General features: G+C 58.9%; 1 protein-coding gene across 1 annotated transcript; it reads left to right on the top strand.

The window, feature by feature from the left end:
- Window positions 1–4,464: 4,464 nt before the first annotated feature.
- Window positions 4,465–11,630, top strand: SLC35E4 (solute carrier family 35 member E4). Its single transcript, XM_005906402.2, has 2 exons — window positions 4,465–5,837; window positions 10,646–11,630. Exons 1-2 carry the CDS (start codon window positions 5,219–5,221, stop codon window positions 11,077–11,079), a joined length of 1,053 nt encoding a protein of 350 aa, XP_005906464.2. The 5' UTR covers window positions 4,465–5,218; the 3' UTR covers window positions 11,080–11,630.
- Window positions 11,631–12,869: the final 1,239 nt, after the last annotated feature.

The raw sequence follows: 12,869 nt of genomic DNA, 5'->3' as shown, positions 1-12,869 counted from the left end.
GAAGGAGTTATGTGCGGTCAAGCACACATTTTAGGAGAAGCTTCCTGCTCATCTTGTGAAGGTTACTGCTGACCACAAGGAGCAGATGGCTCCATTACTGATGTTAGTGCTTTTCCAGATACGAGAAGATGCAAGAATTAGGCTCATAAAATCTCCTGAAAATATCCACCTGGTGGCGTGTTCTTCCAGGTTTTCCCAGAGCACAGAGTACCTCGTTCTCGATCTCCACCTTGAACTCCTTTCAGGGTGTGTTAAGGTCAGTGCCTGCAGTGGCTAGTGACTTAATCCTTGTAGAGGCAGAGGGCGACTGACACTTTTTAGCTGGCAATGGCTGGGATTACACGGCAGAGTCCAATTCAGCTGGAGGCCCAGGACCCCCGAGCTTCTCCTCAGAGGACGGTCAGGGCCTCAGCTGCCAGTGGGGTGGCGACCCTGCCTGTCAGCGGGAAGGGCTGGGTTCTGGGTTCCCCTCTGAAAAGTGGGGTTCTAGCCAGGGAGGCACCCCGTTAGCCCCCTTGCACCAAGGTTAGGAAGGAGGTCCCTGGGAGGGACCCTCTGCCTGCACATCAGGTTTTACCGTGACTGTCACGGAGTCGGCAACACCGTAGATTAAACACGTGCTTCTTCCTCCAGTCCAGGGTCTGGGCAGGTGAGGGAAGTAGGCAATTTAAAAAATGCTTTGAAGGGACTTCCCTGGTGGTCCAATGGTTAGGACTTCGCCTTCCAATGCAGGGGGTGCAGGTTTGATCCCTGACCAGGGAACTAAGATCCCACATGCCTTGTGGTCAAAAAACCAAATCATACTACAGAAGCAACATTGTAACAGATGCAATAAAGACTTTAAAGTAGTCCATATCAGAAAAAATCTTTAAAAAATAGAAACTGCCTTGATATTGAGACAAACATCAAAGGATCTGAAAGCCACATGAAAACAGGACCTCTGTGTTCAAGGTGAAATGTCCACGCCCAGCCCCCCAGAGCGCTGGTCCCCCTGCCCGCCTTGATCTAGGCCAAGGGTGCTCCAGAGAGGGATTCGGGACCAGCCCTGTGACCCCTTCACAGTAAGGTGAAGGCTCAGAGAGGGCTGCGGCTTGCCTCAGGTCACACAGCCTGGGGGTGGCAGAGCCAAGATCCTCACCCACTGACCCCAGCCCTTGCCCCTGAACCACCTCGTTGCCCCCCACCCCCACCCCAGGAAGCCAGGGCCCCTCCCATGGCGGGGGTGCTGGCTGGGGCGGGTCCCAGGCGAGGCTATGGGTGGGGGGTTGATGTAAAGGACCCTCGGTGGTCCAGGGTCTGGATGTGGTCCTCCCACCCCCACCCCCCCAGGGACTTAGTCGGGTGTGTTTGGCTCTAAGAAGCAGGAAGCTATTGAATCCTGCTCCAATCAAAGGATGTTTGCTGGGAAGGCTCAGCCCACCAAGTGAGGGCTGCAGAGGTGGGGGCAGGGCAGTGGAAGCCCGGAAGCTTGGCTCCTTGCCCCGCACCCACTCAGGCCCTCTCCTGGCCTCCCCCTTGACCAGCTTCCTCTGAACGTGGTAAGTTTGCCAGCCCCCTTTTATTTTCTCAGCCTGTGTCCCAAAGCTTGGGGAGGGGTCCGACCAGCACAGCCGACTTCTGGGCACTGGGTCAGGTGTCTAGTCTGGCTCCATCTGCAGGGACCCTGAGAGGGGGTGGGTGAGGACAGTCATGTCCACAGTAAGGATCTGATGGGGACTTCCCTGGCTGTCCAGTGGTTCAGACTCTGCACTTGCACTGCATGGGTCGTGGGTTCGATCCCTGGTCGAGGCCAAAAAGTGAAAAAAGAAAAAGAACTGTCGTAAGCAGAGGCCCTCCTTGGGAATGGGGCCCAGGTTCGTGTCTGACCCACGTTTAGAGCTGTGTGACTGCAGACAAGCCACATCCCCTCGCGCCGCATGTTCCCTAACCCGCAGCTGTGGGCAGGCACCTTGGATCAAGCCTGTGAACCCACGTCAGATCACAGACAGGAAGGCTGAGGCCCTGCAGCGAAGTGACTGGGCTGGGGACATGCAGAGACCTGTCCCACAGCCTCTGCAGCCCAGTTGCTGGAAATGGTGCTTCTTCCCTCCTGTGCCCTCAGGGTCCCTCGCCGAATCACCTGCTTCCCGCAGCAGCTGGGGTAGGGGGGTAGGGGGTTAAGGGATGGGGGTTAGGGGGTGGACACCCCAAGGGCAGTACTCAGACTTGAGGGCTCTGGGAGCCTGTGGGCAGGGCAGGCTCCTCAGGGCTGGTCTGGGTTTTGGAGGGGGCAAGGAGTGCGAAGGAGCCCCTGCTGTGTTCTGTGAAGCTAAGCGCACCCCCTCATTCTTCAACGAGGGGAATATCCTGTAGAGAGCCTTGCTGCCTGCAGGTCAAAGCAGGTTAAAAACTAGGGCTCAGGACCTGGACAGACCTGGTCTGAATCCACCCCCACCACCCCAGCAGCATGAGGCCCTCCCCCTTGCCCCCACTCCCACCCCAGGGTGTACCGCTTTCTCCCTCCCACCAATCCTCTTTCCTCTTAGCTCACCTCTCACTAGGCAGGGGAGGTCAAAGGGCTTTGTGGCAGTCTTGGAGAGGGTTGACACTGCCTACCACTCCCCACTGGCTCAGCTCTGAGAAGATGGGAGGGTGGATAGTATTTTTGAGGGCTTCCCTGATAGCTCAGTTGGTAAAGAATCCGCCTGCAATTCAGGAGACCCCAGTTTGATTCCTGGGTCAGGAAGATCTGCTGGAGAAGGGATAGGCTACCCTCTCCAGTATTCTTGGGCTTCCCTTGTGGTTCAGCAGGTAAAGAATCCGCCTGCAATGAGAGAGACCTGGGTTCAATCCCTGGGTTAGGAACATCTCCTGGAGAAGGGAAAGGCTACCCACTCCAGTATTCTTGCCTGGAGAATCCCCATGAACAGAGGAGCCTGGCGGGCTACAGTCCATGGGGTCACAAAGAGTCGTGGCCACGACTGAGCAATTGGATGAATGGATGGAATGAATTAAAAAATACTAAAGTGAAAGTCACTTAGTCATGTTCTTCTCCAGGGGATCTTCCTGACCCAGGGACCGAAACCGGATCTCCTGCATTTAATTCATTGCTGTTTTGTTTTGTTTTTTAATTAAAGGAAGCTTAACGGAAAACTGACAAAAATCTCAAAACTAATCTAACCCATAGGGGCTCTGATTCCTCCTCTTCAGGAAATGTGGGGCAGGGGGATCTGCCCCCCTGGCTGGCTCGGTTTCCCTCCTGCAAACCCTCCTGGAGAAACCCTCTCTAAATATTAATTCCTGCATAGTTTGATCCTTTCTCTGGAAATCTCCTGCCCTACAATATGGACTATTTGCAGGCTCCTGCGGGTCTCGGAATCACCAAAGGAAAATGAAAAAAGCACATTCCTGAACACACCAGAGGGTATCTGATTCAGCTGGTATGAATCAACGGCCGGGCTGGGGGTTTTAATTCCAGTCCAAGGATTGCAATGGGGATTAGGGGACACCTGCAGCCATTCTGCACTCTGACCACCAGAGGGCGCCATGGACCGAGCTAAGCGCTCCCCCTTTGCGGTCTCGTTCCTCCAGACAGGTTGCTGTCATCAAGGGCTTGCCGGTCAGATAACAAGGCTAGGGGTGAACTGTGCCCCAGGGGACAGGAGCTTCCACAGAGGAGGAAGCTGTCAGCAAAGGGGCTCACTCACAGCGGGCTGTGGGCACTTGTGATCCTTGCACACTTGGACTCCAGAGCTGAGAGAGGAGTTCCGAGCTTGGAATTCCGATCAGATTGTCCTGCTTCTGGGGTGTGCTGTTTACCCGGCCCTGAGCTCAGAGAGCAGCCCGTCTGTTCCGATGAGAAAACCAAGACCCAGGCAGGGGCAAAAGCTTAGTGGCAGCTGCTCTGGCTCCCGGCCCACCTACAGCTCTCTGTCCTCCCAGCGAGGGCAGAGGGTGAACCCCAGGAAAGTTCAGCTATGAGTCAGTTCTGAGCGCCCAGGGGATGGGACAGGGGCTGCTGGCCAGGGATAGAGCGGCCGGCGGGACCCTGCTTCTGCAGCTGCGGGTGGCCGTGTTGATTCAGCTTCCTTCTGACTGCCTGGAGGGGGGCCCGCCCCGGGCTGGGAGACGGAGGAGGGATTGGGGTTAGGGAGGGGCGAGGGAGGGGCATTAAGGGGCCGAGTGGGCCAATTCTTTTGGATGCTGAGGTCCCACGGGATAACTGTGGCCAGAGATTAGGTGGTCCCGAGACTGGTCCTAAGTGGAAGTCTCCTGGGGCGGGGGGCGGGGGGGTGGTTCTTGAAGATGGAATCTCCTGAGAGGTTAGGAGTTTTTCATCAGGAAGATACCCCACTGGGTATCGTCCCTATTGGGGGCTTGCCTTGGCGCTGGGTGGGGCGGGGCCTGATCCCCGACTGATGCGGGGAGGAGGACACACAGGTTAGCGGGGGTGGTCTGCGAACGGAGGAGGAGCCCCGAGCGGGCGGTGTCGGGGCGGGGCGAGACGGCCTTCCCGGCTCCGGGGGCGGGGCCTGACCCGAGGTGGCGCCCCGGGCTCGGCCCAGTTTTCCGGGTGGGGCGCGTGGGGCGGCCGCGGAGGCGGGGCCTAGAGTGCGGAGCCTCGCTCTCCGCCCGAGCCTGGCGGGAGCCGCCGGTGCTGCCGCCGGTGCTGCCGCCGGAGCCGCCGGGAGCCGGAGCCACAGCGCAGGCCCTGCGGGAGCCGAGCTGAGCCGAACTCGCCGCGTGACACCGGCCGGAGCGCGGGGCCGGCGCGTCTGCCCGCTGCTGGGCCTGGGCAGTGTCGGACGCAGCGAGCCGGACCCACCGGCACCAACGACGCGGGAGCCCGGATCGCCCCCCACCAGGCCTGGCGTGAACTAGCCGGAGGACCCGGGGACTGGACCGAAGAGAAAAGGGATGGAGGATTCCGTCTAAGCGTAGCGTGGGCACTCGGGCGGGAGGAGAGTGGAGACTTCGCCTGGCACGGGCAGAGGTGCCCGGCGTTTACTAGGCCAGGCTTGAATACCAGAGAGCCTGGCATCCCAGCTGAAGCGACCTGGGCTCTGGTCTCCCTGCGCCGAGGACACCGCACGGCTCCTGGACCTCCGCTGCCGCAGGCTGGGCGCCAGAGACTGTGCCTGCACCTGCTTGAGACGGGGCGGGTCCAAGGTGGGGCTCTCTGGTGGCCCAGAGCTGGTCACCGGGGAGCCGGCCTCCTGCCGCGGCCCTACTGGTACCCATGTGCCGTTGCCCGCCGGAGCACCATGACGGCAGGATGACCTCTGCCGAGGCAGTGGAGGGGGCTGGCGGCGCTCGGTGGGCCGGGTCCGCCGAGTGGCCCCCTGGCACCCCGCAGGCCCTTCGGCGGCCTGGCCGGGCCCGGGTGGCCGTGGCCGCGCTGGTGTGGCTGCTGGCGGGAGCCAGCATGTCGAGCCTCAACAAGTGGATTTTCACGGTGCACGGCTTCGGGCGGCCCCTGCTGCTGTCGGCGCTGCACATGCTGGCGGCCGCGCTGGCCTGCCACCGGGGGGCGCGGCGCCCCTTGCCCGGGCAGACCCGCCGCCAGGTGCTGCTGCTCAGCCTCACCTTCGGCGCCTCGATGGCTTGCGGCAACGTGGGCCTGAGCGCTGTGCCCCTGGACCTGGCACAGCTGGCCACCACCACCACCCCGCTCATCACGCTGGCCCTGTCCGCGCTGCTGCTTGGCCGGCGCCACCACCCACTGCAGTTTGCGGCCATGGGTCCGCTCTGCCTGGGGGCCGCCTGCAGCCTGGCCGGAGAGCTCCGGACACCCCCGGCTGGCTGCGGTTTCCTGCTGGCGGCAACCTGCCTCCGTGGCCTCAAGTCCATTCAGCAGAGTGAGTAACCTAGGTCACTGGTTGAGGAGGTGGGGACCCGGGTGGGACTGTGGGAGTGTGGCCTGGGGAACCCTGTGAGGAGGTATGGCTGCTATCCCATTTTACTGATGACCAAACTGAGGCATGTGGCTTTGGAAGAGGCAGGAACTGAGGCTCAGAAAGGGCCAACTGCTCAGTGATTTCCAGGCCTCAATCTTAGGCTCTAGAGGCCCAGCTGGTTTTGTCCCCATTTGACGCGTAGAGGGGCTTGCCCTGGGCCATGTAAGCAGCAGAGGCAAGATTTGAACCCAGTTAGACTGTAAAGAATCTGCCTCCAATACAAGAGACCCAGGTCCAATCCCTGGGTGGGGAAGATCCCCTGGAGAAGGGCATGGCAACCCACTCCAGTATTCTTGCTTGGAGAATCCCATTGACGGAGGAGCCTGGCGGGCTACAGTCCATGGGGGTTCCAAAGAGTCAGGCACAACTGAGCGACTTTCACTTCACTCAGGCAGAGTCCGTGCTGTCCTAGGGATGTGGCATAAGACTGTGGACCCAGCTTGACAGTGGGAACTGGTGGGAGAGAAAGAGGGCAAGATGGTAAAGCAGGATTTGGAAGAGGGGCGGAGGAGTGGGGCTTGCTAAGTCTGGGAAGGGCGGTGTCTTCTGGGAACTGCAGTGTAACAGGCCCTATGCTGGGTGTTCACTTTGAGTTGTCATGGCAACCACTACTTTCATCCCCATTTTACAGATGATGGAACTGAGACCCAGAGAAATTCATGATTTGCCCAGAGTCACACAGCTCCAAAGGACCAGAATCCTGGTCCATGTGACTCTGGACCTTACCTCTGGTGGAAGGGGGCTGGGGGCTCTGGGCAGAGGGTAGAGTGGAGACTCCAAACCCAGACCCTGCGAAATCACTCTGCTGGAGGGTGGAGATCACGTTCTTGCCTGTCCTACTGAGGGTTCTTTGAGTCACAGCCCCCACCCTGTCTCTGCCCCTACTCAGGGTAGGGAGGCCTGTGTTCCAGCCACAGGTGGGCTCATAATCCTAAGTGACCTGGGGCGGATCTGGATCTTGTCTGGGCCTCAGTCTCCCTATGTGTTTGATGGAGGAGGTCAGAGTTGATAGAGTCCCAGGACTTTCTTGCTCTCCCTCCCTTGTGGCTCTGAGATCCTATGACCCAGGCCTGGAAGAGGGAAAGGGTTGCTCCAAGGGCACTGGGCTGGGGTTAGGGCAGCCTGCAGCCAGGAAAGGTTGAAGTCAGAGCTCAGGCCTGCCCTGGAATCAGGACCCAGAGGCCCTGTCCCCATCTTCCAGGGCCCTGAGGCAGGGCCAAAGCCCAGTTCTATTTTTGCCTTCAGGTTACTTGAGAGCTGGGGCCTGAGCTCTGGGCGTGAGTCAGTGGGAAACTTGACCTTGTGCCCCGCCCTGAGCAGGGCCAGAAGGCTGGGAAGGCCTAGCCTCCTCACCCCAGAAGAGCCCCGGCCAGCAGGACAGGCTGTGGCCGGCCAGGCCTCGGGCACACGGACAGGGGCTGGCAGGTGCCTGGCATCAGGCTGCTCCTCGGCTCTGCCAGCTCCCTCCTTGTCACCTGCCTGCCCTTGAGGCAGGTTGGATGCTGGCTCCGGGCTCCCACAGGGCCCTCTGCATCCCCCATCAGGACTCCATGTGCCTTGTATTGATATTATAGCCACTTGGTTACCTGTCTGCCCCTCACCAGGCAGGAGCTCCTGGAGGGCATGGCTTAGCTTTGGGGCAGCTCCATGTCCCCAGCACTTGACTTGGGGCCTGGCGCAGGGAAGGTACCACTTAAGCAGTGAATTTATTAATGGTCTGATGGAAGAATTGGTAGGCTGCTTAAGCTACTTGGCTCAGGATGCTAAGGAGAGAGCTTAGGAGGCTGGGAGCCCAGCACAGAGGTGGGTCAGAACAGACTGGAGGAAAGGATTGAGGTGGGTTTTGGACAAGAGGAGGTTACTACTTGCAGACTTTCCAGGAAAGTCACCAGGGCCAATTTAGACTAGAATGTGAGTGACTGACACCAGCTCCTTTCCTGATGGCAGACTCCAAGGGAGCAGAGGATGAAAGTCCAGGACGAGGAGTGCCCAGCAGCTCCCCTCCTTCCTGGGCCAGTTGCAGGCCCGGGGGGGCGCCACTCGTGGAGAGGAGTGATGCTGCCTCTCCCCTCACAGACAGGCTGGGAGACGGGGTGCCAGCGCGCTGAGACTTGTCCTCAGCTACACACACCTGCATCAGGTTGACCCCATTCCCATCCGCTGAGCTCTCAGGCTGGTGGGGAGACACTCTCAGAAGGAACGATCACAAAGCAGGGAAGAAGGGCTAAAGCCAAGGTGGGCACAGCTGTGATTGGGATGGCTACTTCTCGGGGAGACCAGAGAAGGCTGCCTAGAGGAGGAGGCAGGCAGTGATGGTGACAGCCGAGCCCTGACTATGGGCCCATGCTGTGCCCAGCTCTTCACACGGGCAGAGCAGGAAAGGGCATTCTGGGAGCGGGACGCAAGCCCTGCCAGGGTGCGGGTGTTAGCCAGCGGGGTTGCACGTAGCAGGTCATGACAGCCACCATGGGCAGCAGTTGCCCCTGGGCACAGGTCCTGCGCTCAGCACCTCACACGGCCCCGTGAGGGCATGCTGTTACTTTGCCCATGCTCCCGAGGGGGGACAGGCATAGAGAGAGGGTGGCCTGTGTGATATCACACAGCTCGTGATGGAGCAGAGGTGGGATAAGCCCGAAGCCAACAGAACGGCGTCCAGAGGGTGTTAGTCTGCGTGTGTCTGAAATGTGGCATGTTCAGATGATGAAACGGAAATGCCTTCGGAGGAGGAGAAGTTGAAATGCGGGATTTGGGGTAAGCAGGCAGGGGAGGGGTCGCTGAAGAGCCCGGATGACAGGTCGGTGGGGTAACTGGCTCTTTTCCTGGGCTGGAGGGGACAGTGTGTGGGGGGAGGGGGAGGCTGGATGGATTACAGAACAGGTGCACGGGGCCGAGCGGGGAAGTTAGGGCCTGCCTGCCTGCCTCTCAGAGAGTGAAATTCGCCAAAGGTGAAGTTCACCTGCAATCCTGACCACCTTCCAGTGATTGCACCTTGAACACGTAGGCCACAGGCAGCTCGTAATGGTGCTAAATTTGGAGCAGCCGAACAGGAGGCATTCCAGTTATCTGTTCATTTCTAGAAATGCTTGACAGAAGCACTGTTGCCTAGAGAACAAAGCCAAAACATCAAAATGAAATCGAGAGACAAATGAGATTTCCTATTCTAAGCATAGCCTCTGAGTAAGCGCCTCTGTGGTTCTTTGGAAAGTGTGTGTCAGAAAACGCATAGAGGCTGAGAGAGCCCTGGGAGGGGCTGGGGAGACCTTACTCATCTCTCTCCACGAAAGCTTGGAGAAGGCACAAAACCGCCGTTGCCTCTTTGCAAGTCCTATCATTTCAGCTCAGCCCTGTAAGATTTTATGATGGGCCCTGCTTCCTTTGTGAACCGACTGGGTGGTAACGTGTACACACACAGGCACACATGGGCAAGATGCTAGGATGCCCTCTTTCCTTGCAAAGCCCCAGGTTTCCTCCGTGTCCTGGATTTGTCTTGACGAGCTCCAGCGTCCGTAGTGACAGGTGCTAACTATCTGCCGCAAACGTGAGTGACAGCGACTCTCCCTGGCGGTCCAGTGGTTGGGACTCCACCTTTCAGTGCAGGGGGTGCAGGTTCGATCCCTTGTTGGGGAACTAAGATCCCACGTGCCTCTTGGCCAGGAAATCGAAACGGAAAACAGAAGCAATATTGTAACACATTCAATAAAGACTTTAAAAATGGTCCACATTAAAAAAAAAATCTTAACAAAACAAAACACACACACACTCACACAGTGAGTGACAGCTGGGCGCAACAATGACCTCCTTGTTGTGCCTGTCATCCCAGTGGTCACAAGTGATTGAACGTGACCTTGCTTTCAAACTCTCCCTCTTGTAACGTAAAGGCCCACATAGCTAGTACGTGGCAGAGCTGGGGGTGCTGGAGCGAGCAACGTGGGAGCCACACTGTGGGGCGGGGGTGCCAGAATGGCCGAAGCCAAGAAAGCAGACTTGGGCCCCCTTGGCTCAGCACCTTCAAAGCCGGTTACGAGTCCAGGATGTTTGTCTCCAGGGCCTGGAGAACCCCTGAAGATTTTTTTTTTTTTCACATTTATTCATCAGTGGGATATCACAGATTATTGTTTCAGCTTGTGGGAGGAGTCAGTGATAACAGGCTTATTTCTCCTATCTTTTTACGCTTACTGACCGAAGCTTACCTGGTAAGGGCTTTATGTACATTATTTTAATCTGCATATTTAAGGTTTTATTGGGACTTCCCAGGTGGCGCTAGTGGTAAAGAACCCGATTACCGATGCAGGGGACACGGGAGAGACTTGGGTTCGATCCCTGGGTCGGGAAGATCCCCTGGAGAAGGGCATGGCAGCCCACTCCAGTCTTCTTGCCTAGAGAATCCCAGGGACAGAAGAGCCTGGCGGGTTACAGTCCATGGGGTTGCAAAGAGTCGAACACGACTGAAGCGACATAGCATGCACAAGGTTTTATTATCCTCTGACTCTGCAGGTGAGGAAACCTAGGCCTCCCGAGGTTAAGGGCCAGGTCACAGCTGGCCAGGAGCGGACCAGGTCACCACCCAGGTGGTCTGACCTTCCCATTACAGAGCCGGAGCCCCTCGTTCCGCCAGAGGGGCTGGGGCAGGCTTCCTGGAGGTCGTGGCAGGCTGGCCTCGCAGGGGATCGTCTGGAGCCCAGTGCTGACGGCTGTTGCCCTGGTTGCAGGTGCCCTGCTGCAGGAAGAGCAGCTGGACGCGGTGACCCTGCTGTACGCCACCTCGCTGCCCAGCTTCTGCCTGCTGGCCGGCGCCGCCCTGGTGCTGGAGGCTGGCGTGGCGCCGCCGCCCGCCCCCACCGACTGCCACCTCTGGGCCTGTGTCCTGCTCAGCTGCCTCCTGTCCGTGCTCTACAACCTGGCCAGCTTCTCCCTGCTGGCCCTCACCTCGGCCCTCACGGTCCACGTCCTGGGCAACCTCACCGTCGTGGGCAACCTCGTCCTGTCCCGGCTGCTGTTTGGCAGCCGCCTCAGCACCCTCAGCTATGTGGGCGTGGCGCTCACCCTTTCTGGAATGTTCCTTTACCACAACTGTGAGTTCGTGGCCTCCTGGGCTGCCCGCTGGGGCTTCCGGTGGAGGGACCAGCCTGGTAAGGGTCTCTGAGACCTGAGGGAGCACAGGGACCACCCGGGACTGCCCTGGCCCGAATCCAGCCTTGGCCCATGGCCATGGGAGAGCGGGCAGCCGCTGGGGCCGTCGGGGGAGACAGGTCTTCCTGCGGGGTTGCTGTGGAGGCTGCAATGGGGTCTCCTAGAGCGCCCCGGCTCCTGTCCCTGCCTGCCTCTCCTCATCACAGACCCCACTCACCGCTGGATGGTGCACCCAGGCACGGTCGCGGTGCTTGTCAGAGGACTCACGACGATTAGGGTCAAGTACTGTGCTGAAAATTGCTGGCTAAGCTTGGAAAACCTCACCAACGTTCTGACGGTGATGGTGGTGATGATGGCAATGATTCTTGGCGGTCGCACAATCCTTCCTGCAGGAAGTGGGGGAGGCAGCTAGGGGGCCCAGGGAAGAGCAGCTTTGCTACTCGGCTTACCTAGGGAGCTGGGGGTTGTCTGTGCCAACTCCAGGCAGCTGCTGTGGCCTCAGCCCTGGGCCCCCCAACGTTGGGTCTTCCGTCCTCAAATAAACTATTTTTGCTTGTACACCTGTGTCATTCCTCGGGGTAGCGGCCAAGGAAACACAGGCACACCATCCACCCACCCAGAAACAAGGACTTGCTCCCACCCTCACTGGGGCCTGGCCAGCCCCCCCCCATCCACCCAGACCGCTGCTCTGACCCCTCACACCATCTTCCTACAGCCTCGAGGGGAATCTCTTAAAACACATGGTTTCTGTGGCTCCACGCTGCTCGTGGGACCAGGTCAGGCCTAGCCCCATGGCCTCTCCCCTCTCCCCTCCTTTGTTGTCATTGTTCAGTCGCTAAGTTGTGTCCGACTCTTTGCGACCCCATGGGCTGCAGCAAGCCAGGCTCCTCTGTCCTCCACTATCTCCCGGAGCTTGCTCAAACTCGTGTCCATTGAGTCGATGATGCCATCCAACCATCTCATCCTCTGTCGGCCCCTTCTCCTGCCCTCAATCTTTTCCATCATCAGCACCACTTTCAATCCATACCTGCTTCCATCAGGTACCCCGTGACACCCAGCTGCCCACTGGAGTCTCCACAGACGCTGGTCCCTGGTCTGTGGTTCTCCTCCTACATCAGCTTCTCCCTTCTCGTGGCCAAACCCTTGCCTGGGGGTGAAAACCCAAACTGTGCAACTCTCCTCTAAAGGAAAACCCAGAAAAGAAGCCTGAGGAAGGAAAGGCCTGGGTGAGGGGCCGTGTCCAGGGCTGTGGGCGCAGAGGGCAAGGAATGGGGTGGTCCCATGGCAGGAGGAGCACTGGGGGTGGGGGGTGGAGCGTCTGGGGAACTGGCCTGACCCAGCTGCCTCACTTCCCATCCTTCCCTTGGCTTAGGCACTTAACTCCAGCCACCCACCTGTCTCCACTGCAGGCCCCCTGTTAAAAACCATAACGTCCCTGCCTGGGTTAGAGATTCTGGGGACCTAATCCCACTCTGCCCGCCTCACTGTGCCTGGGGCAGGTACCTCCCCTCTCTGAGCCTTGGTTTCCAGATCTGCAAAATGGGCTGATGATCCCCGGGGAGAGGACTTCCAGTGAGGACCTGGTGGGCAGAGCCAGGGGTGGAGAGGGGACGATGGGGCTAGTGGGCTTGGTCCCTAGCATGAGCTAGTCACCCACTCTCTCAGGCTCTAGGTACATCTTGAAAATGGGAGGATGGGAGCTTGGCCAGGCTGGGGCTGGGGTCTAGGGTGCCTGGGACTCAGAGCTAAGACTCATTCATTCCTTCACATGGCCGGAATTTGTGGTCAGGGCTACACGGAGGG

This window comes from Bos mutus, chromosome 17 (genome assembly GCF_027580195.1).
Source record: "Bos mutus isolate GX-2022 chromosome 17, NWIPB_WYAK_1.1, whole genome shotgun sequence".
NCBI lineage: Eukaryota > Metazoa > Chordata > Mammalia > Artiodactyla > Bovidae > Bos > Bos mutus.
This window is presented reverse-complemented; position numbering and strand designations above follow the sequence as displayed.

Coding starts and splice junctions, on each gene's coding strand:
- SLC35E4 (XM_005906402.2), top strand. CDS start 5,219: ATGTGCCGTTGCCCGCCGGAGCACCATGACGGCAGGATGACCTCTGCC. Junction 5,838..10,645: donor CCTCAAGTCCATTCAGCAGA/GTGAGTAACCTA, acceptor CCCTGGTTGCAG/GTGCCCTGCTGCAGGAAGAG.